The sequence below is a fragment of the Periophthalmus magnuspinnatus genome, chromosome 18, assembly GCF_009829125.3.
Source record: "Periophthalmus magnuspinnatus isolate fPerMag1 chromosome 18, fPerMag1.2.pri, whole genome shotgun sequence".
Classification (NCBI taxonomy): Eukaryota; Metazoa; Chordata; class Actinopteri; order Gobiiformes; family Gobiidae; genus Periophthalmus; species Periophthalmus magnuspinnatus.
The window spans coordinates 13,857,092-13,884,753 of NC_047143.1; the positions used below are offsets into that span (position 1 = coordinate 13,857,092).

At 39.3% G+C, this 27,662-nt stretch overlaps 1 protein-coding gene across 1 annotated transcript in view; it reads right to left on the minus strand.

Moving 5' to 3' along the window:
* Positions 1 to 27,662, minus strand: part of plcb3 (phospholipase C, beta 3 (phosphatidylinositol-specific)) — a 272,787-nt gene that overhangs the window by 170,677 nt on the left and 74,448 nt on the right. Inside the window, exons 3-7 of the mRNA XM_033983597.2 lie at positions 22,322 to 22,390; positions 10,081 to 10,218; positions 9,344 to 9,423; positions 5,068 to 5,121; positions 2,609 to 2,681 (exon numbers count right to left, since the gene is read on the minus strand). Coding sequence (XP_033839488.1) covers positions 2,609 to 2,681; positions 5,068 to 5,121; positions 9,344 to 9,423; positions 10,081 to 10,218; positions 22,322 to 22,390 — 414 coding nt within the window. The remainder of the gene's footprint in view (positions 1 to 2,608; positions 2,682 to 5,067; positions 5,122 to 9,343; positions 9,424 to 10,080; positions 10,219 to 22,321; positions 22,391 to 27,662) is intronic.

The window sequence follows — 27,662 nt, forward strand, 5'->3', positions numbered from 1 at the left end:
CAGATTGTGTTACAAAGCATCAGACATAGCACTCCTACAGTTGTCATCAACATTCACTGGGGGTGTGATGCAAACAGCTGCGAAGTATCAATACCCACAGCTTTGGCAATAGAAAAATTATCAACCACATTCTCAGCCCATGATTTCAGCTACTTTATCCAAGTATAAAGAGGAGGTATTACATTTTTTATGGGGTATTAAATGTCAGCACATAACATATTTAGATCACAATGTTATCTTTTATTGTTTTGAAAATTCTATTTTTGCTGAAAACGATGTATTGTTTTAATTGTACAATTTCACTTTTTGCGCTGTGAGCCTCCCGTCGCTTTGTTCGGCATACGTCTAATGCCAGCATACTCAAAGTCCAGCCTGGGGACAAATTGCGGCCTGTGTACAAATTTCCACTGACCTGCAGCCTCTGGAATGAATGAATGAATGAATGAATGAATGAATGAATGTATATATATATATATATATATATATATATATATATATATATATATATATATATATATATATATATATATATATAAATTATGTGTGGCCCCTCAGCACCGTTGACCAGTGTAAAATAAACATGTACAAGCAATATTATATTTCACCAGAAGATGGCAGTAGATGGCAGGTTTAAAGAAATTCGAAAATTTCCTAAGAAAATGCTGAGCTTGTCTGGTTGGCATATTTGTGTGAGAAGACGGTTATGAACTTTAACAAGAACGGTGCGAGGACTAACTGACTCTCACCTGTGTGACGTTTTGCGCATCAAAACTACTGTCTTTGAGCCAGACCTGGTCTATTTACCTCAGATCTAAGTATCACCCTTCACATTAGTGCAGGCAAGTTAGTCTTCTGAGGTGAATAAATTCTAAAATCTCAGTGAATTTATTTTACTGCGATTATCAAAACCGCAGTTTAAATGTTCACTTTTTCATATTTATAATCTGTGTATCATTCATTTTGTTTTTGAAAGGCGAAAGCCATGTGCAATAAAAAGTAAAAAAATAAATAGTTTATTTGCATTTAATATTAATGGTTCAAAGAATGATCAGGCCAAACGGTCGGCCCCCACACATTTTCATTTCATTTTGGCCCTCTTTATAAAAAGTTAGGACACCCCTAATGAAACTGCTGTACATTGCATCATTTGTGAAGTTATAGTATACTGTTTCATATCCTCCTTTTGTATATTTATGAAAAATTGTCTTATGGGAACATGGGTGATTCAGGCTTGTAGGACGAGTCTTTTACAGAATTATACTGCTAACCGTGAGGAGGGTTTGAATAGGGCCCAGGAGAGGTTGCTGGATTACGCAAACATGCATGTATGACATATAAAACCACTTCAAACATGTTTTTGATGAGGGAAAAACAATATAACATGGTAGAAAGCTCTAAAAAATCAAAATATAATACCCACTCTTTGATAATTTAGAAGACATGTACACTCACAAACACAAGACTTCCCGATATTATTCCTTTAAGTTGCAGAAAAATTATGGGTGGTGACTGTCGTCTGTTTGTGTTTGAAGACTGCATACTGCTTTAGTGTGAAGCCATTATTGGTTTAATATGTAGTAGTATTATAGTATTATTCAGTAAATTGCATGTTAATATGATTTTACCAAGATGTTCAAAAGTGGTTAAGTGCATTTATGTCTCTCCATGAACAGTAGTAGAGGAGCAGGCTTACACAATCTGGTGGCTCTCCTGAGTCTTGTGACACAGATATGAAGAGATAGCTCTGGCTGACACACAAACATCTTCATTGGAAAAAACACTGATGAACTGTCATCTATGATTAAATCTATGGCTGCACAATATGTAGTTTTCAAAAATGTAATATTTGAAATGCATTGCAAATATGTTTAGTTTGATCAGTTAATGATATGATAATAATGATGCTAATTCATTATTATATGAAGATAATAATTCATGAACATGGTTATTAGCTAAACACAGGGTATGTAGCCTGAGGTGAAAAAAAAAAATTTACAGTTACAGCTGAACCCAAGCCGTAACCTACATTTAGGACACATACATTTTTCAGTGTATGGACAAGGCATGCCTCATGTGAAAACTCAGAATACGTCTAGAATTCACTCACATAAGCAGCAGAGGTTGCACTAGCACTGATTATTGGTTGGCTACAGGTGCTGTGTTTTAGGGATCTGGATCAGAGACAGTGCTTTTACACTTAAACTACCTGGATTTAGTCCTTCGATCTGGCAACCCAAATGAGAAACTCGTATGAGGCTCATTCTCCTTTCTGATTGGATAATCATCTTGAGAAACAAAACACTAAATGACAACATCAAAAACTTTGTAATTACAATGTTGTTGTTTTTTCCAAAAACAAGATTATGACTATTATTAAAAGTCATATTTGATTTATTTAACATTATTTATAAAATGTACAACATATTTTCATGTAAACATCAATAATGAAAAAAAACAAAAGAAAAAACAAAACAAAAAACATGAAAATACCATCCTGTTAACTATGATATGGATAATGTGTCATAAGTTCATTTGAAGCCATGTGATAAGTCCCAAATTAAAAGAAACATGGAGGTCATGTTCTTAATAAAATCTCAAAGATAATTACCTTGTTATTGATGAGACCACACTGTTCCAGAGCTGTCTCCACCCGTTTCTTATCCGAGAACAGTTTCAGAATACTGAAACATGACAGAGAGGAGAAACAAAAAAATGTAAACTTCACCACATCACCACATCAAAACTGGGACTAAACCCAGAAGAAAACCAGGGCTAGAACAGAATCACAAGTATACACCTGGGCTAAACTGCAATCCAACGAGGATTTTTTATTTTAAAAAATATATACAATTTATTAATATTCAATACCTAAAAGCCTTCATCACCATTGTTCAGGGTTTATTTGGTTTCAATACATCCCCCAAGCACAACAGAAATAATCATTTGCTTAGTCGTCTACTCAAAAAAAAAACATTGTTAATGAGTAAATAATGATTAGTTGCTGGCCCTATTATAAATAAAATGTAGTATTAGGAAGAGCATTGGGGGGAAATTTAGAACGATATAAATGAACAAATGAATAAAATATTGCACTGGAGCATGTATCTTTATGAAGTTCAGGATAAACTGTGTGCAACTAGTACATTTATCTTCATTTAAGTAGTTTTTGGCAAGATTTGGGTGGATTCTAACGCTGAACAATTTTGGGGGAAAATTTATGATAAGCATGAGCATTTTAAGAATGGTATAAATTCACCATTTTTTATGTAGAATAAATTCTCTCTCTCTCTCTCTCTCTCTCTCTCTCTCTCTCTCTCTCTCTCTCTCTCTCTCTCTCTCTCTCTCTCTCTCTCTCTCTCTCTCTCTCTCTCTCTCTCTCTCTCTCTCTCTCTCTCTCTCTCTCTCTCTCTCTCTCTCTCTCTCTCTCTCTCTCTCTCTCTCTCTCTCTCTCTCTCTCTCTCTCTCTCTCTCTCTCTCTCTCTCTCTCTCTCTCTCTCTCTCTCTCTCTCTCTCTCTCTCTCTCTCTCTCTCTCTCTCTCTCTCTCTCTCTCTCTCTCTCTCTCTCTCTCTCTCTCTCTCTCTCTCTCTCTCTCTCTCTCTCTCTCTCTCTCTCTCTCTCTCTCTCTCTCTCTCTCTCTCAGTGGGCCTATATATAGGGCTACAGGTAGTCACTGTGCTGTTTGCTGACATGGTGTGTATCACACTCAACATGGACCAGAGGAAGCAAAGAGCAAAGAGTTGTCTCAGGAGATTAGAAAGAAAATTATAGACAAGCATGTTAAAGGTAAAGGCTATAAGACCACCTCCAAGCAGCTTGATATTCCTGTGACTACAGTTGCACATATTATTCAGAAATTTCTGATCCATGGGACTGTAGCCAACCTCCCTAGGTGTGGCGGCAGGAGGAAAATTGATGACAAATCAAAGAGACGGATAATAGGAATGGTAACAAAAGAGCCCAAAAAAACTTCTAAAGAGATTAAAGGTGAACTTCAAACTCAAGGAACATCAGTGTCAGATCGCACCATCTATCGATGTTTCAACCAAAGTGGACTTAATGAGAGACGACCAAGGAGGACACCAGGAGGCACAGAATATCAAGAAAAGAACACTGTCCCTACTGTGAAACATGGAGGAGGCTCTGTTATCTTCTGGGGCTGCTTTGCTGCATCTGGCACTATACAATGAAATCTCAAGACAGTACAATGAAGACTATCAAGGGATTCTAGAGAGAAATGTGCTGGCCAGTGTCAGAAAGCTTGGTCTCAGTTGCAGGTCATGGGTCTTGCAACAGGACAATGACCCAAAACACACAGCTAAAAACACCGAAGAAGAGGAAAACACTGGACTATTCTAAAGTAGCCTTCTATGAGCCCTGACCTAAATCCTATTGATCATCTTTGGAAGGAGCTGAAACATGCCATCTGGAAAAGGCACCCTTCAAACCTAAGACAACTGGAGCAATTTGCTCATGAGGCGTGGGCCAAAATAAATGCTGAGAGGACTTAAAAGGTTGTACAACAAAATATTAAGTTAAGAGTATCATCATTTTTGTCCAGGCCTGTTTCATGAGATTATTTTTTTTAAATAATTCTGTTGAAGCATGGTTGCAAAGCAATGTCTGACTTTCATTGGTTAAATTTCATAGATTTTTTTATTTATTACTTTTGTCAGATTCAAGTTATTTCTGTGACCATTGTGAGTTTTTCTTTCATTAACCGACAGATACCAACAATTTTGTCCGTGTGTATGTGTATGTGTATATATATATATATGCATACACACACTTATTTTAGCTGCATCAAGATGGTTTTAACTTTCCACCTCTAGAAAGCCATTACCATTATTTTAACTCCAATTTTTATTCAATATAAAAAGTACTCAAATATTTAAATAAAACTTCAATGAGTTTTGTTTTAGTTTTTTTTAAAAATTATTATTCAAGAATGTAATTTTTGCCAAGCCACGATGGACTTGTCTTTGAGCTGACTGGCTCTAACCTCGTATATGATGATGCAAATATGAATACCAAAAGACTAGAGTAATTCGTAATAAATGATCTCTCACTTCTTGACAGCAATCTTGCCCTCCTGGTTGACTTGAAGCTTTAGTCGTGTGTACCTGTAGAAGGACACAGACAAATGGGTTAGAGAGGTGCAGAGAGGACACAGCCATGGTGTGAGACAGGTGCAGAGAGGAAACAGACACATGGGGCAACAGGTGCAAAGCGAACACAGACACATAGACAGGAACACAGAGGATACAGAAAGACTGGCAGAGGAAATGGGCCCTCGACTTTTTGGTCTGGACCAGCCCCACGATTGTGCAATTCGAAAAAAAAAAAAAAAAAACGTACTTTTTATGTCAGTTGATATTATAGGCTAAGCGTACTAATATAATATTTGTGTATAATTTGATTATAACTGAACTGATTTGATCCAAAACTGACTTTTAGATGTGAAATTGCTGGCCTGTTTTTATTGACCTGTATTTTTTTACACAGAGTGTAATTAAATGTTTGTTTGTTTTTTCATTTTTTAAATTATAGTGATAGAAATGAAATCAATTAGTATATGAAAATAAATATGTTTAACAGGTCCCCCTGAGCGTAGTTGTTGTGCATGCCCCTGGATGCTCAGAGTGCAGAGTCACAGCAGGGGCCTCAAGTGGTCCGTAAATTCCACAAGTTTCACACACGTGTCAGGACATCTGAACTCATGTTTTATGTCACTTTACTTTACTTTACGATAATAGCGTTTGCTCCTTTGCAGAAATCACATAAGAAATACAATGTGGACGTCCGAACTTTAATCGCACCACATGAAAACCGGCATCTTTTCTTCAATGAGCTAAAAACAACAGAACACAAATATATCTATTGAAGTAAAATAAATACTGGCGTGAAGATTGAAGAGTGTAGGAGGCCTTTATCGGCATGAAAACAATCCTAGTGTTCACAAAATGTCCTGATTTCAGCCTGATTTCCACGAACAGACTTACTACCAGCAGCAGCTATGAGGATGCTGCCGCTCGGGAGAGGGGCTAGTGCTCTTGCATCAGCCTCCGCCTGTCGGCTTTGGGTTGGCCTGGGTCAGGACCACATCTGCATGGGGCCACATGGATGTGAGGCCACAGTGAACTTATGGTAGAGTGTATACAGCCAGGGAAAGCTGAATAAGAGCAGGCCAAGAGCATTACATAAGACAGTGCGTGGTGTCAGAGCTGTGCGTGGTGTTGCGCACAGGTCTGACAGTGACCTGTTCAAAAGGTGCCTCAGTATCCAGATTTGGACTAGACATCTGCAGCACCAGGAGTTTTCTAGGCACTCCAGATGGTCAGTCCAGACAGGTGCAGAGAGGACACAGACAGATGGGGTCTGACAGGTGCAGAGGGCACAGATGCATGGGTGGCAGGTGCAGAGAGGACAAAGACACATGAGTCAGACAGATGCAGAGAGGACACAGACATGGGGTGAGATGGGTGCATAAAAGACACAGACACATGGAGCAACAGGTGCAAAGGGGACACAGACACATGAGTTAGACAGGTGCAGAGAGGAGACAGACACACGGGGTTTGAACTCGAATAACAAGAAACAGTGCAACATTGATTGACAATATATTCACCAACATTATAGAAAGTGAAACAACATGTGGACTTTTAATAAATGATGTATCAGATCATCTACCAATCTTTATAGTTAAAAAGAAAGTCACAAAAATGCATAATGACATAAAAACAGTCAAAATATATAGACAGAAAACTTTCAGTCAATTTAAACGTGACTTAATGCAACAAAATTGGGACAATGTGTATGTAGATAATGTAAATACAGCATATGAAGTTTTTCTTAAAATCTTTTGCTCTCTTTTTGAAAAAAAAATGTCCTTTAGTTAGTGGACCAACCTGTAACAAATTTGCTGAAAAGCCTTGGATGACTAAAGGTATCCAAAAAGCATGCAAGAAAAAAAAAACAAAATTGTATAAAGACTTTAAAAAAAAAAAATGTACAAGTGAGGCAAAGGTTACCTATGAAACATACAAGAATAAATTAATAAGTTTTATGAGATTAAGGAAAAAAAAAGAATATTATTGTTCAATTTTGTAAAAACACTTGGAATGTTTTAAATAAATTAAAAAAAAAATTCTCACATTGTGATGTCAGCCTAAGGAAATTGCACATTAATTTTATAATTATTTTAGTAATATTGGTTCTAAATTGGCAAAAGATACTCCGGAATCTAATCAAGAGAATGACATACTCAGTAGAATACCTAAGCAGGATAAAACAATATTGCTACAAGGAACAGACGAGATGGAAATTTGTACAATTGTCAAACAAAGCAAGAACAAAAATTCAACAGATTGGAATGGACTAGACATGTGTGTGCTGAAAGAAACAATTGACTACATAGTTAATCCAGTCACCTATATTTTTTATCTATCTTTGCAGTCGGGTGTATTCCCTGAAGGGATGAAGATGGCAAAGGTTATCCCTATTTACACGTCCGATGATCAACATGATCTTACAAATTACAGACATATTTCTCTATTGTCTCATTTTACAAAAATGAGAAACTATTCCATAAAAGATTATACAATTACCTTGAAAGACATAATATACTTTGTGACAGCAATATGGCTTTAGATCAAATGGAACCACTATTTTTGCTTTAATAGATCTAGTCGAAAATATATCTAATGCAATAGACAATAAACAATACGCAATTGGAGTGTTTCTAGATTTAACTAAAGCTTTTGATACAGTCAATCACGATCTACTACTCAGGAGATTGCACACATCAGTAATCAGGGGTGTGGCTTTCTCTTGGATCAAAAGTTATATAGACAATAGATCACAATATGTTCATATAAATGGAGTTGATTCAGAGCTCCAAACGGTGACCTATGGCTCCCCCAGGGGTCAGTGTTGAGCCCTTTGCTCTTTATTTTGTATATTAATGATTTATGTTTGGTTTCAAAAGTTTTACAGCTTATATTATTTGCAGATGATACAAATATAATACATAATAATAATGGCATAATAATTCAGAAACAGTAATTGAGGAGGTAGAAAAAGATCTAAAAATTGTTGAAAAGCTGGTTCGACTCAAATAAATAAACTTTAAATCTAAAGAAAACTAAATTCATAGTATTTACAAATTTCCAAACAAAAGTGAGCAGGAATTTAATATTCATAATACAGTGACAGAACAAATAAATCAGATTATATTTTTAGGAATAATAATCCAAAACAAGCTAAATTGGAAAAGTCACATACAATTCATAAAGATTATGAAAATCTTTAGTAATCATATTGAAAGTGAAAGAATGCTTGGACAAAAAAACATTGTTCATTTTGTATAGTTCATTGATACTTCCATACATGATTTACGCCGTGGAAGTGTGGGGCAATACATATCAAACATATATACCATCCATATTACTACTGACCAAAAACGAGCACTGCGAATCATGAATAAAGCCCCTTACAGGGCTCATACTAATGATTTTTTGTAAAAAAAAAAAATAAAAAATACAATGAAATTCAAGAACCTGGTAGACTATAGAACCACACAATTTATGTATAAAATTAAGTATAAACAATTACCATTTCATATTCAAGATCTGTTTAAAAAATGGGGTGGTATTTATAATCTTTGAGGGCATGAGGTATTTCAAAAACCAAGGGTTAGAACAAATGTAAAACAGCACTGTATTTCAACCATTGGAGTAAATATTTGGAATAGAGTAAATGAAAATATCAAAGATTGTAGAATGTTGAGACGTTTCAAAAGTTTGTATAAAAAGAAAATTATAAATTCATACAGTGGAACTGAATGCTGAATTATGTTCTATTCTTCTACTTATTTATTTTTCTCTTTTCTTTACTGTGTACATTGTAAATGCAGCAGCTCTTTATCTTTATGTTTAGTATAAAAGGGGTAGGTGTCATAAGCTTTGGCTTTTGCCTATTCCTTTTTCAGACTTGTGTATTTTGACTTAAGACTGAAATGTCTAGAAAGAAATAAAATAAAGTGTACAGTATAAGTTTGACAGGTGCAGAGAGGACAGAGACGTGTGGTGTTAAACAGAAGCAGGGAGGACACAGACACATTGGGATAGACAGGTGCAGAGAGGACACAAGACACATGGTTAGACAGGAGCAGAAAGGACACAGACAGGGTTAGACAGGTGCAGAAAAGACACAGACAGACTAGGTTAGATACATGCAGGGAGGATGCACACAGACAAGATTAGACAGGTGCAGAGAGGACACAGACAAATGGATTTAGACAAGAGCAGAGAGGACACAGCTGTGGACTGTCCACTCCACACTCACGCTTTGAGCAGAAACGTGTTGCGTGCTGCATTCTGAGACAGGATGTTTGTAGCCAATGTGAAGAGTTCATCTGTCCAAACCTGGAAACGAAAGAGAGACAGAGTGAGAAAGGACATCTGTTACACCAATCCTAGCAGAGCAATATAAATAGAGGTGGGTAGAGTATCCAAAAAATTGATTCAAATAAAATAAATCAACTAGAAAAGCAAAGTAGTGGTCTAAGAAATTACTCAATGAGAGTAAAAAAGCATGTGGGTAAAGTACTACTCAAGTAAGAGCCACTGTAAGACTAATGTTCGAGACATAACATCATTGCATAATGCATAAAATCTGGTATTTTCAAAGGGTAGACACAAACTAAAAAAACGTAATCATATCTGAAGCGGAGGAAGAAAGTACTCTGAAAAGTACAATTTCTTTTAAAGTTAAAAGTAAGTAACTGAGTAAATGTAGCTGCATACTACCTACCTACTGACAATCATTTTACTTTAATTGTTTTAAAGTTAAATATTCCAAGAGGTGGAAGGTCAGCCTCCTGCTCGTCTCCAAAGAGATGTTATCGTGTTGTCTTCAATGTTCCACAGTATGTCAAACTTAAGCTTATTTATCTTGTATTTATTCAATTACAGATTCAATTAAAGGTGTATTATTGGTAAAAAAAAAAAAAAAAAAAAGTTCATAACATGACCTTGATAAACCCGTTGCATTACATTACAAGCCTATGACTCCAGGTTTACCTTGGCTGTGTCTTCCTGCACGGCCTGGAAGTTGAGGAAGGAGATGCTGACCAGATCGGTTCCACAGACGATGGTGACCAGCTTCCCTTCAACGTTCTCCCCCTTCCCAAAGCCCAGCACCTCACGGACCTTTGGATCCTGCCACACAAACACACGATGCTCAACTGCACATCCAGGTACTCGAGAGGGATCTAGCTGCATACCTCCACCAGGAGGACCCTCACATGACTCAACTCTATCCACACGTCAATAAATGTAAACAAACACTGGCCATGCCAAAAGACTGCCAAGGTTCACAGTTTCCATTGTTTTCAATGTAATGTAACAAAAATGAACAATGTTGTACACTAAACACAAGCCAAAACCCTTTTTCCTTAACCATTTGTGCCCAATCTTACCCAGACGTAAACTACATCTAATATGCCTATGCTATTCACGACCTTGTATATGTAGAGTAATGATGAGTTAAATATCCATTCATATTTATCTTTAGTTGAGACAATGACAACATGTTTTAAACTGCTAATTAACCTACACAAGGAGAGTAGATCAGAGACAACAGAAGCTAGTTCAGTTCAAACTAGAAATGAAATCTAATGGTGATTAAATTTCTTTGAAGTGCTTCGCTTTAACAACTCAATAACAAATAGAAAGTGTAATAAAGTTGTTTGTAAAGTAAAATGGTGAGGGACATGTCGGTGGAGGTGCATTGTGGTCGATGTCTGTGGAGTAGGGTTGTCTCTGGGTGGAGGTCTGCAGCAAGACACTCTTGAGAGTTACCACAAGGTAACATTTTAGGAATTATCAGAAGTTTTTTATTAAGAGTAACATTGTGATTTTCGGATGGAGGCTTATTAATCAAATCATTCAAGAGAGTATATTATACAAAATAGATTTTTTTTAAGCTTTCTACCTTGTTATAATGTTCCCTCATCAAAAACATATCTGAGACTTCCGGGTGGGTGATGGACATGGCGGCGGGTTAGAGGGAGTGTTCCCCGACTAAAGTTTAAAAAAAAACCTCGAGGACCGTTCTTTTCTGATTTTACCAAACCAAATGTTGAATAGCACCAAAGGGGACACTAATATGACAAGAGGGAGAACAAAGAGGACAGAACGTAACACATGAGAAGACATCGAAGAAGTTGCAAGGCCAGATGAGCTAGCAGCTGCAACGCTAACAGTGGAAACCATGTTAGCGGACAAGGGACCCGTACCAGATAACATGTCAGATCTACAAACCATACTCCGTGAAATAAAAGATTTTCGGCGTAAACACGCAGAATCATTCAAGGAGCTGAAAGATGACATTAAAAAGACAAACACTCGCGTTGCAGAAGCAGAGGAACGCATAATGGAATCGGAGGAGCACATTCAAAACATTGAGGACGCAACTCTGGAGCTGTTGAAAATACAGAAGCAGTTCATGGACAGCCTGACTGACCAAGAGGGACGCTCCAGAAGGGATAATATCAGAATTCACGGTGTGAAGGAAGGGTCAGAAGATGGAGCCCAGTCAATGATTGCCTTTATTTAGTCCCTCCTAAAAGAGAACCTGGGCTTTGAACTACTATGTGAACTTAACATCGAAAGGAGAGCACATCAGTGCACCCTACATCCTCTCACTGTGGGGCAGCTGGTTAGCACCTGGGCTAACTCCATCCACCCCGGGCAGCTGGTCAGCACCTGGGCTAACTCCATCCACCCCAGGCAGCTGGTCAGCACCTGGGCTAACTCCATCCACCCCGGGCAGCTGGTCAGCACCTGGGCTAACTCCATCCACCCCGGGCAGTTGGCTAGCACCTGGGCTAACTCCATCCACCCCGGGAAGCTGGTTAGCACCTGGGCTGGCGCCACCCACCCTGGGCAGCTGGCTAGCGCCCGGGCTGCCATCGGCCACCCTGTGCAGGCGGCTGGCTCCAGCTCCAGGATTGACTACATCAGCGGCGGTACCGGGACTGGCTCCAGTGGCGGCGGACCTCGGCTCAGTACCGGGGCCAACTCCAGCGGCGGCGGACCTCGGGCTGGCACTGGGGCCAACTCCAGCGGCGGCGGACCTCGGGCTGGCACCGGGGCAAACTCCAGCGGCGGTGGACCTCGGGCTAACACCGGGGCTAACTCCAGCGGCGGCGGACCTTGGGCTGGCACCAAGGCCAACTCCAGCGGCGGACCTCGGGCTAACACTGGGGCTAACTCCAGTGGCAGCGGACCTCGGGCTGGCACCGGGGCCAATTCCAGCTGCGGCGGACCTCGGCTTAGCACCGGGGCCAACTCCAGCGGCTGCGGGAAGTAGGATAGAACTCTCCCCCCCATCACAGTTATGTACAACAGCAAAGGTATTTAACAGACAACAACAAACCAAACTGCTACAAACTGTGAACCACGCAAAAATACTTTGGGACTCTAATGCTAAGCCCAGAGGATTTTTCAGTGGACATATAAACATCAGGAGTCTTCCAGCTAAATCTGAACAACTTGAAAAATTATTAACTGACTGCATTTCTTGGGACTGTCTGAGACATGGATTGAACAAAACACCCCCACAGGTGCATATAAAATCCCCAACTACAATTTTTTTAGAAGGGACAGACCAAACAAAAAAGGTGGAGGAGTAATCTTATACGTCAAAGAACAATTCCAATGTAAACGGATCGATCTACCTCAAAATGGCCTGGAATGTGTGGCCGTTACAATCAGTTTATCTCCTGAAATGTTGTTTAGTGTTGTCGTGTTATATAGACCTCCTAATGAGAAAGATGTGTTTTTTGACTGGTTTAAAGAGGTACTTAAACTTTGCACAAACAAGGAAACGATAATAATGGGAGATTTTAATCTAAATTGGTTAGACAAAACGAGATCCAGTAAATTAAGGCAGTTGGCCAAGCAATTTAATCTAACTCAAGTAATAAAAAATCCAACCAGGATAACTGGCTCAACGAAAACATTGTTAGATTTAATCTTCACGAACAAACAGGACTGCGTCAGCAAAACTTTTAACTTAATAACCAGTATTTCAGACCATAATCTCACATTAGTCTCGAGAAAACTGCCCAAAAGTCGTTACAGAAAAAGAAAAAGTTTTTACCTCTTTTATCGCGAAACGGGACATGGAGCAACTTGACACTGATATTAAAAACACGGTGCATAATGACCTTGTCAGTGGCCAGGACGCAGAACAGACCTGCAACACGCTTAAAAATGCAGTTGCTCAAATTCTTTTAAAATATACAAAAACACAGCAGAGAAAATTTAAAAGTAAAAAGGCTCTCCCTCGGTTTAATGAAAATGTATGGCTCCTAATGAAGGAAAGGGATGCCACTCTTAAAAGGTATCTCAAATCTAGGTTGGGATCAGACCGAATGATGTTCAAGAGCTAACCAAGCTAAAGGAAATAGTAAAATTATATGGAGATGTATCAACAAATTATCTGGGAGAGAGCGGACCAGCAACAAACCCATTGAACTTAACAAAACCTCCAACAACAATACACTCCCACCGGCGGGACAAGCCACTGAAAAGGACAGCTTAATTGTGGCGAACTATGTCCTCAGATCCAGAGCTGCCTCCTGTACTTCAGGATGGATCTGTGGCCCAGGGCAATATGGAAGGACCTCGATGTTTTTTGGAGGGTGCAATGGACCTGATATGTGTGAGTGAAGATAGGGTCATTAAAACTATCTCTGCACGATCAAATTCCAAAGTAAAGGACTCATGGGTTCTAGATCTGCTCTTTTTAAAGAAACATAAAACCATCTTTGCAGCATCAATTATGCATATAATCAATCAGTCTTTTAATGAATGTCTATTTCCAGAAGTTTTTAAAACAGCTATAGTAACACCTATTTTTAAGTCAGGAAACAGAGGGGCTGTCACAAATTATAGACCCATCAGTATTCTCCCAGCCGTCTCCAAGGTGATCGAAAAAATTGTAGCTGAACAGATGATAGAGCATCTAGATGAAAGAAATATGATACATCCCATGCAGTTTGGCTTTAGATCTAAACATTCCACCGATACTGCATGTTGTTATTTTATTGAAGTGCTCAAATCCAACTTGGACAAGGGAGGGGTGGTTGGGGCTGTTTTCCTGGATTTGCGTAAGGCTTTCCACACCGTTAATCACTCAGAAAATTGCTACATTTCAATCTTTCTGCCAACACCATCACTTGATTCCAATCATATCTTGCGAACCGCTACCAATGTGTACGGATAAATGACAAAACCTCGCCATTCAGATCATGTACTACAGGCGTTCCCCAAGGATCCATTCTGGGGCCGTTGCTTTTCAGTTTGTACATCAATGACCTACCGTCTATTTGCAAGGATGTGGAGGTTTTGATGTACGCTGACGACACGGTTTTCTTTACACATGGTTCAGATGCAAACTCTGTGGCAGCCAAACTCTCTAAGGTTTTGGAAAAATCAATGGAGTGGTTTCATGGCATGAACCTCTCATTGAATACAGAAAAAACTGTCACAATGTACTTCTCTAACAAACAAAATCACTGTGTTCTTCCAAATATTTATGTGGACGGTTACATGCTCAAAAACGTTGAGGAAGTCAAGTATTTGGGCGTCATCTTGGACCCCAGACTAACCTTTAAGAAGCATGTTAAGAAGGTCTGTAAGGTGTCGAAATACAATGTCACAAACTTCCGTTATATTAGGAACTTGTTGTCATTGGAAGCTGCAAAATCTTACTTCAATGCAATGATAATCTCTCACATCCTGTACTGCATGTCGTCCTGGTCTCAAGCCAAAGCGACCTATATTCCAATAAGATCTTTGCACAATCAGGCACTCAAAATTTTTGATAAAAATTCCCAGTGATACCACCATTGCAATATATTAGACAAATATACAATTTTAAGCTTTGACAATTTGATCAGATACTCTGATATCCGCCTGGTGCATAAAATCCTTCATGACGCTGCCCCACCCCCCTTGAAAACCTTTGTACAACCACGTGCTCAACTCACTAACAGAGCACTAAGGTCTGTCTCAAGGGGTGACTGCAATGTTCCCAAAAGAAAGTCTGCTTTTTCCCAATCTGCCTTCTCCTACAAAGCCATTAAAGAATGGAACGGGCTCCCAGACAACTGAAAGAACATGGCAGATTTTCACAGCTTCTCACGGGCCGTCAAAGATTGGCTTTTAGAGCGCCAGTCTTGTGCTCACTAACAATATCAGACGGGTATCCAGACTATCAGACGACTCTTATTATACTGCTGTGTCCACACCAGTTGGATATATAGCTACCGGATGCTACCCTCGTGGGTACATCTGGTAGTATTGTTATAGCTATTGTTATTGCTATTGTTTTTTTCTGATGCACTTTAAACATACTGAGGCACTTTACTTCTATTTGACTATTTTATTGTTGCTTTATTACTTGTTTTATTAGTCTGTTGAACACTACATAATCTGCATAGTTAGCAAAGCATAGTTATATTGAAGTTGGTTTGGTTATGTTCTTTGTTCAGTGTTGTGGTTGTAGCATGGGGAATAATTGCAAATATACACATTTAAAATATGGCTTTACAGAAAAACCTGGTTAAAATATCTTCATACAATGTAAATGGAACCCTCAACCCAATTAAAAGTAAAATTCTAAGCAAGATGAAAAAGGAGGGGGTGGGAGTAGCTTTTCTACAGGAAACCTACTTGACAGAAAAAGAGCATGACAAATTAAAGAGAAGTGGATACTCCCAGGTATATGCTGCATCATATAAATCAGGCCACAGAAGGGGGGTTGCGATCCTGATCTGGTAAGGTCCCATAAAAAAAATATATCGGTTGTAAGTGATCGAGAGGGATGATATGTAATGGTTAAAGGGGATTAGAGGGGATATCAATTTGCTTTTTGAATATATATGCACCTCCGGGGTCAGAATGGACATTCTACAGACATCTATTTGATTTGATGACATCTGAGGGGGAGGATTTATTGATTGTAGGAGGAGACCTAAATCAGAGGATTGACCCACAACTAGATACGTCAACAGGAAGTCCACCAAAAAATGCAATAGCTAAGAAAATTAAGGACATGATGGAGGAAATGGGTATCATGGATGTTTGGAGAGAGTTACATCCCATGACTCGGGACTATACATTTTTCTCCTCTCGGCACAATACTTGCTCAAGAATTGATTACTTCCTGATGTACAGCAAAGATAGATATAGAGTGGCGAGTTGTGAGATTGGGGTGATGGATCTGTCCAACCATTGTCTTGTATATATGAATCTGACTCTGACACCTGAGAGAAAGAAGACACTCTGGAGGCTTAACTCCAATGTATTGAGGGGAGTACTAAAAGAAGAAATAAAAATTGACATTCAAAGATATTTGGATGAAAATGACAATAGGGAGGTGTCCCCGCCAGTGCTATGGGATGCGTGCAAGGCAGTGTTAAGAGGGAAAATTGCCAAATCAGCTTATTTGAAAAAACAAAGGCAAAAGAAACTTGAAGTATTGAAGTCAGAATTAAAAAAAATAAAAAAGAACACAAACAAAATCTTACAGATGACCTGTACCAAGATTTACAGAAGAAAGCGGAGATAAATGAGATCCTTTCTGAAAAAATACTGAAAAAAATTATGTTCACGAAACAAAGCTATTATGAAATTGGAGGGAAATCAACAAAGTTACTAGCTTACAAGTAAAAAAAAAGAAGAGGCAAAAAAAGTATTTATGGGATGAGAGACCCGCAGACTAAAGTATAAGTAAGTAAAGTATAAAACTGAGGACATCCTAAGGTGTTTTGAAATATATTATACACATTTATATGCAAAATCAACAGTTGACAACGCAATTGAAATTGATACATTCTTAGACAAATTGAGGTTACCAAAAGTGACTGATGAACAGAATTGATGTCTAGTCTCTGAGATTATGGAGAAAGAGCTTGATTCTGCAATTTCAAAACTAAAGACAAACAAGTCCCCCGGTGCAAATGGTTATACCCCAGAGTGGTATAAAACGTTCAAAGAGCTATTAATTCCAGTTCTACAAAAAACTTTTAACTGGGTGCTACAGAAAGGTGAGATACCATATTCATGGCGAGAAGCAATAATATCAGTGATCCCAAAGGAAGGCAAAGATGAATTGGATTGTTCCAACTATAGACCTATTAGTGTTCTCAATCAGGACTACAGATTGTTTACAGCAATTTTGGTTAGACATATGGAAAACATTCTGCCTGGGATTATCCAGTTAGATCGGACAGGTTTTATAAAATAAAGACAGACCCAAGATAACATGAGACAGACATTACACGTAATGCAGCATATAACGGAAAGACAAACGGAAGCAGTTATTATGGGGATGGACGCCGAGAAGCATTTGATTCAGTCAGTTGGGACTTTCTGTACCGGGTGTTGCAGAGGTTCAACTTCCATGAAACAATAATTAAGACAATACAAGCGTTGTATGTTGCACCAACTGCCAGAATTAGAGTTAATGGAGGCTTATCCAATAATATTGGACTAAAAAGAGGATGCAGACAGGGGTGCTCAGTAAGCCCACTTCTGTTTGCGTTGTTTCTTGAACCCCTTAGTCTAGCCAATAAAACAAAATAAAAATATAGAGGGTATAGCTATGAAGGGAGGGATGCAAAACATTGAACTATTTGCAGATGATGTCTTGATATATTTGTCCTATCCTGGTACTTCTTTACCAGCACTCATGTCAGAATTTAAAGTTTTTGAACAAAAATCTGGCTACAAAATAAACGTACAAAAAACACAAGTCCTTACTTTTAACTACAACCCAGCAGACAATATTAAAAATCTATATGAAATTGATTGGGATCAGAAAGCAATAAAATATCTTGGTGTAAATTTGACAAAAGACTTGACCCAATTAAAAATGGCGAATTATGACCCACTAATGTCCAAAATAAAGGAAGAAATAGAGAGGTGGAACTTAATTCCATACATGACAATTGCATCGAGGGTGGAAGTAATCAAAATTAATATTCTCCCTCGAGTATTGTATGTGTTTAGGGAATTCATAGAATGGGACAGATTTATTTCAAGGTATATTTAGCAGGGGTGCAGGCCATGAATCAAATATAGAACATTACAGCTGCCCAAAGTCAAGGGTTAAGGCTTTACCATGTTTAAGGAGTTACTATCAAGCAGCACAATTAAACGTTTTGTTGAATTTGTGTAACCCCTCATAGTCTGCTAAGTGGAAGGAAATAGAAAACAGTAGAATGTGGGGGACTCCAATCCAGGCATTAATTGGGGATGATACATTTTATAAACAATTCAGTGGGGAAATAAATCCATGGCTTAATGTCTCTCTGAAAGTATGGTTTGAAATTGTTGCAAAGAATAACCTGAAAATGTCCTGTAAGCTGCTAAGATGGGTTGGATACGATACAAAGTTTATTCCCAATAGAAGCGATGGGCACTAATTTGGGAAGGCCCATACATGTGGTGGGAAGTTTTGGAAAATAAAAAAATGCAAAAGCTTTCAAATGATCAAAAAACAATTTGGTTTGGCAAACCAAGATTTTGTCGTAACCGGTGGGGTTGGATGGACCAAAGACGTGCAGTCTCGGGGCAGATTTACAGTGTTTATTTACAAAGTGGTGAAATTCAGTTCAAACACAATTATTAATCCAGTGGGGAACAGGAGCCAGAGTCCAGGGCAGGATCCAGGAGCGGAGCACGCGGTACGGCGCCGGAGCGAGGTGCAGAGGATGAGCCGGGGTCCGGGAACGTGGACCACAGAGGCAAAGACCAGTGGACCAGAGCCAGGGAAAGGAGCAGGGTGCAGGGCGAGGTCCAGGGGCGTAGTGTGCAGGAGACAAGGTGAAACAGTACCATACCAGGTCGGGGAAGCCAGGCGGGAGCTGGAGCAGTGAAGGAGACAGGATGTGGATGATGATACGCAGATGAACCGGCACCAAACAAGATGTAGATAAGCAGACGATCTTGCACTGAGTGTCTGGTCCTGGCTCCACTTATGCTCTGCAGCAGGTGGAGGTAATTGCGCTGATGCGCTCCAGGTGCGTGCGGGAGGAGCCAGGAACTACGCCCAGTTCCAGGCTCAGACAGGTGAGGGGAGGGGGAGAGCACACAGGGAGACAGAAAATACAGGCATCATGACAGATTTCTATAGATTCTTACAGTTAAGACACTATTTAGAACATGACATTAACAAGGAAAACTATGTAGTTGATGCAGAAGTGACTAACTTGTTTATGCTTGCTTACCAGTCCAAATTAAATAAAAAACAGATTGCAAAGATATACATAGGGGTAGAAAACTTAAAAAATGAAGACAAACAATATATAACAAGGAAATGGGAAGTTGAAGCACATATACATTTGACAGAGGAGGAATGGATAGAGATTAATCAACATATATGGAAAACTACATCATCTTTGATGTGGAGAGAGCATGCCTGGAAAAATGTAGTAGGATTTTTTAGAGCTCCGGCTCAGATAAAGTATCGAGAGACAAGCTGTTGGAGACAGTGCGGTGAAGAGGTGGCAAATCAGGTGCATATTTTTGGGCATGTCCCTCGTTAAAGAATTACTGGTCAGATTTAAAGAAATGTATAGATAAAGTACTCAATACTGACCTTCCTTACACCTTTGAACTGTTTTATTTGGGCAAACTTTGGGCAAAAAAAAGAATATTAAATTGTTTAGGATCCTGTTGCTAGCAGGGAAAAAAGGTATTACTAGGAAATGGTTAAGGGCAAAGGTACCTGGTTTGATGTGATGCATGATATTTATGTTATGGAGAAACTGACTTATACTTTAAGATTAGAAACAGAGACATTTGAAAATACATGGAAAGACTGGTTGGATTTTGTAAAACCACTAAGATCGGACTTTATTTAAAAGCCATTGTTCCCCTTTGTTCTGGTTCTGCTACTCAACTGTGTTATTTTTAATATTATTATTTTTTACTTCATTTCATTTAATTTTATCTAATTAAGGAAAAAAGGATGTATGTCATTTGTCCAATACATGCATAATTTGTACTATAAAATCTATTTAAAAAAAAACAAAAAACATGTTTGAGTGTTTTAGTGATCTTTCCCACACCCTATTTAAACCCTCCTTACGGTTAGCTGTAAGATTCTGTGCTGAGCCTACAAGTCTACATCACCCATGCTCCTACACAACATAAATGTACAAAAACATGATATAAAACTGTATACAGCAACGTGACAAGTCTGTGATATGCAGTAGTTTCATTAGCGGGATGCGTGCTTATTGTGTTATAATGCTTTGAGGGGGAAGTGATTTAATGCGGGGAGCAATGGGAGGGGAAACTCAGAGTGCTAAAAACATAAATATGTTGTTTTGGAAATGCTATAGGTCACCGAAAGCAATAAAAGGTAAAATGGTGATCTAAATATCTAAATGTGTTAGCAGTTAATACCCCATAGAAGTAAAATACCCCCTCTTTAAATGAATAAATATTAAAGTTTAACATTTTCAGAAAATTATATATTATTATATTAGTTTATTCTGATTGTATTGTGTGTGTTTTCCCAAACTGTCAGATATTTAGAAAGTGGTCAAATGAAATGAAACTAATATGTAAAAAAAATAAAGAAAATTAAAATATATATATATATATTCTGGCTGGGGAATATTGACATGCCTATGCATGACTTTGGCTATTGCACTAAATGAAAATGAACAACAAAATTACCACATATTACTTGATACCGTTGTCTGAAACATTACGGTGCACTTTTATTTTCATCAGCCAATACAGATTTTCCAATATTTTCCTACTTTTATAATACATACTGTATATTAATACCTACCTATGTTACCTACACTAACTATGTATTTTGCTGACAAAATAATCTAAAACCAGTATTTGAAATTGAAAAAAAACAAAAAACAAAACAAAAAACAAAAAAAACAAAAACAAAAACAAAAACAAAAACAAAACAAAAAACATTTTTTCCCACTTCCCTGCTAGGTCTAGAGGAGTATCTCTGGTCTTGTTCGTGTGTTTATCTGTGTGTGTTTATGTGGTTATTTATGTGCATGTGTGTCTGCTTATATGCATGTGCATGTTGTTATTTATATGCATGTGTTTATGTGCATGTGTGTGACTGTCTGCAGTGGGGGCATGTGTCGTGGGGGCATTTGTCACATGTGCATGTCTGATAACAGCCCTCATGAAGACGATTCACCCAGATCTCTTACGCAACCACATCCTGTCAATTGCCAGCTCACCCGCCACATCTTCCTGACCTCACACATGCACCCTTCCTCTCCCTCTCTCCTTCTCTCTCACGCACACATATTGGGTTTTGCTAAAAGCACAGTACAGGATTTTTACGAGTTTAACAATGTGACAAACACAATTTGTTATTTCTCACTTACCTGATTACCGTCATGGTAAAGCTAACAACAAGTAGCATGCCAACGTGCACTTCATTATGACTGGGGGGGGGGGGGGGGGGGGGACTGATCCCAACCTTATCCACAGTCACTACTTACCTATCCTTAGCCTTAACATGAACCATTATATGTGTAGCACTCTGAATTGAGTTTGACACATTTAATCAATCTGGAATGGCTCAGGAAAAGGCGGAATGTCTTGATGTATATTTGAATCTGATTGGTCATAATATCACAACAGTGGAACAAGCTGAAAAATAAAACATTAGTTACATCCAATTGAGAGAAAGGCACAGACATCTTTCATGTCTACAAATGCAAAAAGCGCTTCCTTCTGAACATTTTTCACAAACTAAAAAGGTGATGCCCTGTGATTGGTCTGCTCACTACTGGGCAAATTTGAACGGGAGTATCTCAAGATGGATGGATGGTTTGTTAACTCACAAGACACAATCTTGTGCAAGGATAAGACTACAGGCAAATGCTTTTTTTTTTTTTTTATCAGTTTCCATGCTTGACATCATATACGAGTTCACCTGGAACTGAATTTTCTCTGGTTAACAAAAAACAAAATAATGTAAAACATAAAAAGAAACATAAACATGACTTTTCATATTCATCCCAAATATGTGGCATTTTGGGTGAAGAACTTGTAAACTACAAAAGAAATGTAATCTGTCTTTACATCATGGGCACCTGATTTTTGTCCCCATAAGGGTGGCAGGTCCCCATGATGTGAGTGCGGCTATAGAGATTTTAGTACCTACACTGTGAGAGCGTTTGAGTGACACATGAGTAGGAGAGGACAGCAGGAGGGGTAGGCAGGTGGACTATGCCCCATGCTTACTGACCTTTGGCTGCTTGGCGTATCTGCCCGTCCTGGTGTCTCGAATAATGCTGATATCCAGGATGTCCACCTCCTGAAAGACACAACACATCCACCAAATCAGTCAATTTAGTCTATTCATTTATTTATTTATTTTACCATGTTTATTTGTGTACCATCAAGCCTTAAAGCAGACATATTGTGCTTGAGCCTGTTATATATTTATAATCTCTGATACCTCTGGATCATTATACTATAATTTGTACCTTTTAAATCACAATATTTATCGAAAATGACTTAAAAGAAAAAAGTCTGCTGACTTCCACATTAGAAAACTGCATAAATGTCATCACAACAAAGAGTCGTGTAGCTGGAGTTTTTTTTAGTGATGCTAACAAATCCTAAAATTTGAGAATGAAGTAAGTACAGAGCAGTGGCTGTGCACCAACGGCAGTTTACTTTATAAACAATTAATTTTAAAATGATCAAAAGCTCTGAAAAGTCGATTTAGTATAATAGTAAGAATAACAAGATAGCAAACCTTTAATAATTTAAAGGTTTGCATTCTTACTAAGTGCGGGCTCGACTCTGCAGTCACTTTGCCTGGCTATCTCAGTTAAAACAACTTATGTACATACTGTCAAACATTCCAGGCACAGCATATCGATCTTTATCATACACTTCCAAAGAGACAAGTAGGTGCTTTCCCCTCCAACTAATAAGTTACACTGTGTGCCTTTTAACCTAGAGAATTAGTGATGTTTTATCATCTGAGGAGTAGTCACACTTAAGGGATGATGCTTAGATGTTAGTTCTGGTGTTTACCCATAAAGGGCCCTCTATCATAGCAATGACATTTGTTAGCTTCTGTGCCTGTTCTGAAGTGGGATCTTCACCACTGTCAGTCACCATCATGGCTCATGGGCAGGCAGGGGATCTGGATCCCAGTGATGGCGCACATTTATACTGTCCAGTCAAGAAGGTGAAATCTGATGTGTGGAATTATTAAGGATTTGAAAGAAAAAAAACATGAGCCACCAATCTGCAGAGCCTGTCGAAAAAAGCAACTTACACGCACATTGACAAGACAACCATCCTCCATTGTTAGACAAACTTGAGCCAAAAATGTCCATTGTCATTAGCATACTATCTGAACTAAACTATTGAATGTAGTTTGTGTTAGTTTGGATTTATATGAATAATGGTACGTCTTTGTGTTGACCTTGCTTTCACTAGGTTAGCACTAGCTGAACAGCATTTGCACAGCTTGCTAGCAGTAGCACATGGTTTTACAACTATGAATTAATCTGAATACCTATAATCTCCTAGGACAACACATTTTGGATTGTCTAGGCAACTATACAATACAATAAAGAGACTGACTGACTGACTGACTGACTGACTGACTGACTGACTGACTGACTGACTGACTGACTGACTGACTGACTGACTGACTGACTGACTGACTGACTGACTGACTGACTGACTGACTGACTGACTGACTGACTGACTGACTGACTGACTGACTGACTGACTGACTGACTGACTGACTGACTGACTGACTGACTGACTGACTGACTGACTGACTGACTGACTGACTGACTGACTGACTGACTGACTGACTGACTGACTGACTGGACTGACTGACTGACTGACTGACTGACTGACTGACTGACTGACTGACTGACTGACTGACTGACTGACTGACTGACTGACTGACTGACTGACTGACTGACTGACTGACTGACTGACTGACTGACTGACTGACTGACTGACTGACTGACTGACTGACTGACTGACTGACTGACTGACTGACTGACTGACTGACTGACTGACTGACTGACTGACTGACTGACTGACTGACTGACTGACTGACTGACTGACTGACTGACTGACTGACTGACTGACTGACTGACTGACTGACTGACTGACTGACTGACTGACTGACTGACTGACTGACTGACTGACTGACTGACTGACTGACTGACTGACTGACTGACTGACTGACTGACTGACTGACTGACTGACTGACTGACTGACTGACTGACTGACTGACTGACTGACTGACTGACTGACTGACTGACTGACTGACTGACTGACTGACTGACTGACTGACTGACTGACTGACTGACTGACTGACTGACTGACTGACTGACTGACTGACTGACTGACTGACTGACTGACTGACTGACTGACTGACTGACTGACTGACTGACTGACTGACTGACTGACTGACTGACTGACTGACTGACTGACTGACTGACTGACTGACTGACTGACTGACTGACTGACTGACTGACTGACTGACTGACTGACTGACTGACTGACTGACTGACTGACTGACTGACTGACTGACTGACTGACTGACTGACTGACTGACTGACTGACTGACTGACTGACTGACTGACTGACTGACTGACTGACTGACTGACTGACTGACTGACTGACTGACTGACTGACTGACTGACTGACTGACTGACTGACTGACTGACTGACTGACTGACTGACTGACTGACTGACTGACTGACTGACTGACTGACTGACTGACTGACTGACTGACTGACTGACTGACTGACTGACTGACTGACTGACTGACTGACTGACTGACTGACTGACTGACTGACTGACTGACTGACTGACTGACTGACTGACTGACTGACTGACTGACTGACTGACTGACTGACTGACTGACTGACTGACTGACTGACTGACTGACTGACTGACTGACTGACTGACTGACTGACTGACTGACTGACTGACTGACTGACTGACTGACTGACTGACTGACTGACTGACTGACTGACTGACTGACTGACTGACTGACTGACTGACTGACTGACTGACTGACTGACTGACTGACTGACTGACTGACTGACTGACTGACTGACTGACTGACTGACTGACTGACTGACTGACTGACTGACTGACTGACTGACTGACTGACTGACTGACTGGACAAAAATGACAAAAACAGACTGAAAATAATGTGCCCAAAGGGACATGTTAATCTAAGGTGTGTCCATTAATTAGCATCACAGGTGTCTACAATCTTGTGATCAGTCAGTGGGCCTATATATAGGGCTACAGATAGTCACTGTGCTGTTTGCTGACATGGAGTGTACCACACTCAACGTGGACCAGAGGAAACAAAGAAAGGAAAGAGTTGTCTCGGAAGATTAGAAAGAAAATTATAGACAAGCATGTTAAAGGTAAAGGCTGTAAGACCACCTCCAAGCAGCTTGATATTCCTGTGATTACAGTTGCACATATTCAGAAATTTCTGATCCATGGGACTGTAGCCAACCTCCCTGGATGTGGCCACAGGAGGAAAATTGATGACAAATCAAATAGACAGATAATAGTAATGGTAACAAAAGAGCCAAAAAAAAAACAACTTCTAAAGAGATTAAAGGTGAACTTCAAACTCAAGGAACATCAGTGTCAGATCGCACCATCCGTCGTTGTTTGAACCAAAGTGGACTTAATGGGAGACATCCAAGGAGGACACCATTGTTGAAAACAAATAAAAAAGCCAGACTGGAATGTGCCAAACTACATGTTGACAAGCCACAAGCTTCTGGAAGAATGTCCTATGGACAGATGAGACAAAAATGGAACTTTTTGCCAAGGCACATCAGCTCTATGTTCACAGATGGAAAAATGAAACATATCAAGAAAAGAACGCTGTCCCTACTGTGAAACATGGAGGAGGCTCTGTTATCGTCTGGGGCTGTTTTGCTGAATCTGGCACAATACAATGAAATCTCAACACAGTACAATGAAATCTAAAGACTATCAAGGGATTCTAGAGAGAAATGTGCTGGCCAGTATCAGTCGCGGGTCATGGGTCTTGCAACAGGACAATGACCCAAAACACAGAAGAATGGCTAAGAGGAAAAAATTGGACTATACTAAAGTGGCCTTCTTTGAGCCCTGACCTAAATCCTATTGAGTATTTTTGGAAGGAGCTGAAACATGCTATCTGGAAAAGGCACCCTTCAAACCTGAGACAACTGGAGCAATTTGCTCACGAGGAGTAGGCCAAAATACTTGCTGAGAGGTGCAGAATTGACAGTTACAATAATTGTTTGATTGAAGGGATTGCCTCAAAAGATTGTGCAACAAAATATTAAGTTAAGGGTACCATAATTTTTGTCCAGGCCTGTTTCATGAGTTAAATTTTTTAAATAATTCTGTTGAAGCATGATTGAAAACCAGTGTCTGACTTTCATAGAATTTGTATTTATTATTAATTTTGTCACATTCAAGTCATTTCTGTGACCATTGAGTTTTTCTTTCATTAACTGATAGATACCAACAATTTTGTCCATGTGTTATATTTCATGTCTTCAATATATATTGAAAATGGTAGTGCAGTTAAAATTAAATTAAATTTGTACAAAACTATGAGGCACCTCCGCTGTAGAAATTCAAAAAAACAAAAACATGTAACTCAAAAAACAGTTATTTTCTTGCTCTTTTGGCTCCATTAACCAGGGTCACCCATGTGTGGCTCATTCTCTATAGGGAGATGGGAAACTCATGCAGGAGCTTAGTCTGGAGTCAACATGTCAGTATAATAAGTCCAAGTTATCCTCAAAAGCCAGTTGCATGTGTCTACAACTTAAGAGGAACAGCCCATACTTGTAAACATAGGCACAAGGTTTGTAACTGAACCTCTTTCTATTTCACCAGTTTGAAGTAAATGAAATTTCAAAGATGAACAGCTGGTTCACTGTTTTATCCTAATAAACACATGTGGAGCAACAACCACAAATATGATAACACAGAAATTAACTACCCCTTTCATTTCAGCCTCTCCTGCTTTTGACAACACAAAACACAGACAGCACCTAGACTAGGCTTGTCAAATGTATTGAAAATCTGATACTAATCAATCATAAAACTAGTATCGAAACTAAACTACTGTGACTACTAAAGTCACATTCACAGGACATAAATGAACCTTTCCTGAATAGCTTTAGAATGATCTTGAGCTGTAACAGCATAAGTATAAGACCACATAAGACCAAGTATATGCCCATGGACCACTACGGAACCTACATGGACGAATGAGAATTTACACAGACATAAGACCACATGGTAATATACAAGAAAGCAGTGATTTAATGTTGAACATCACATTCTATTTTCCATCCATCCATCCATTTTCTTCCGCTTATCCGGGGCCGGGTCGCGGGGGCAGCAGTCTAAGCAGGGACTCCCAGACTTCCCTCACCCCGGACACGTCCTCCAGCTCCTCCGGTGGGACCCCAAGGCGTTCCCAGGCCAGCCGAGAGACATAGTCCCTCCAGCGTGTCCTGGGTCTTCCCCGGGGCCTCCTCCCGGGCCTCTCCTGTCTAAAG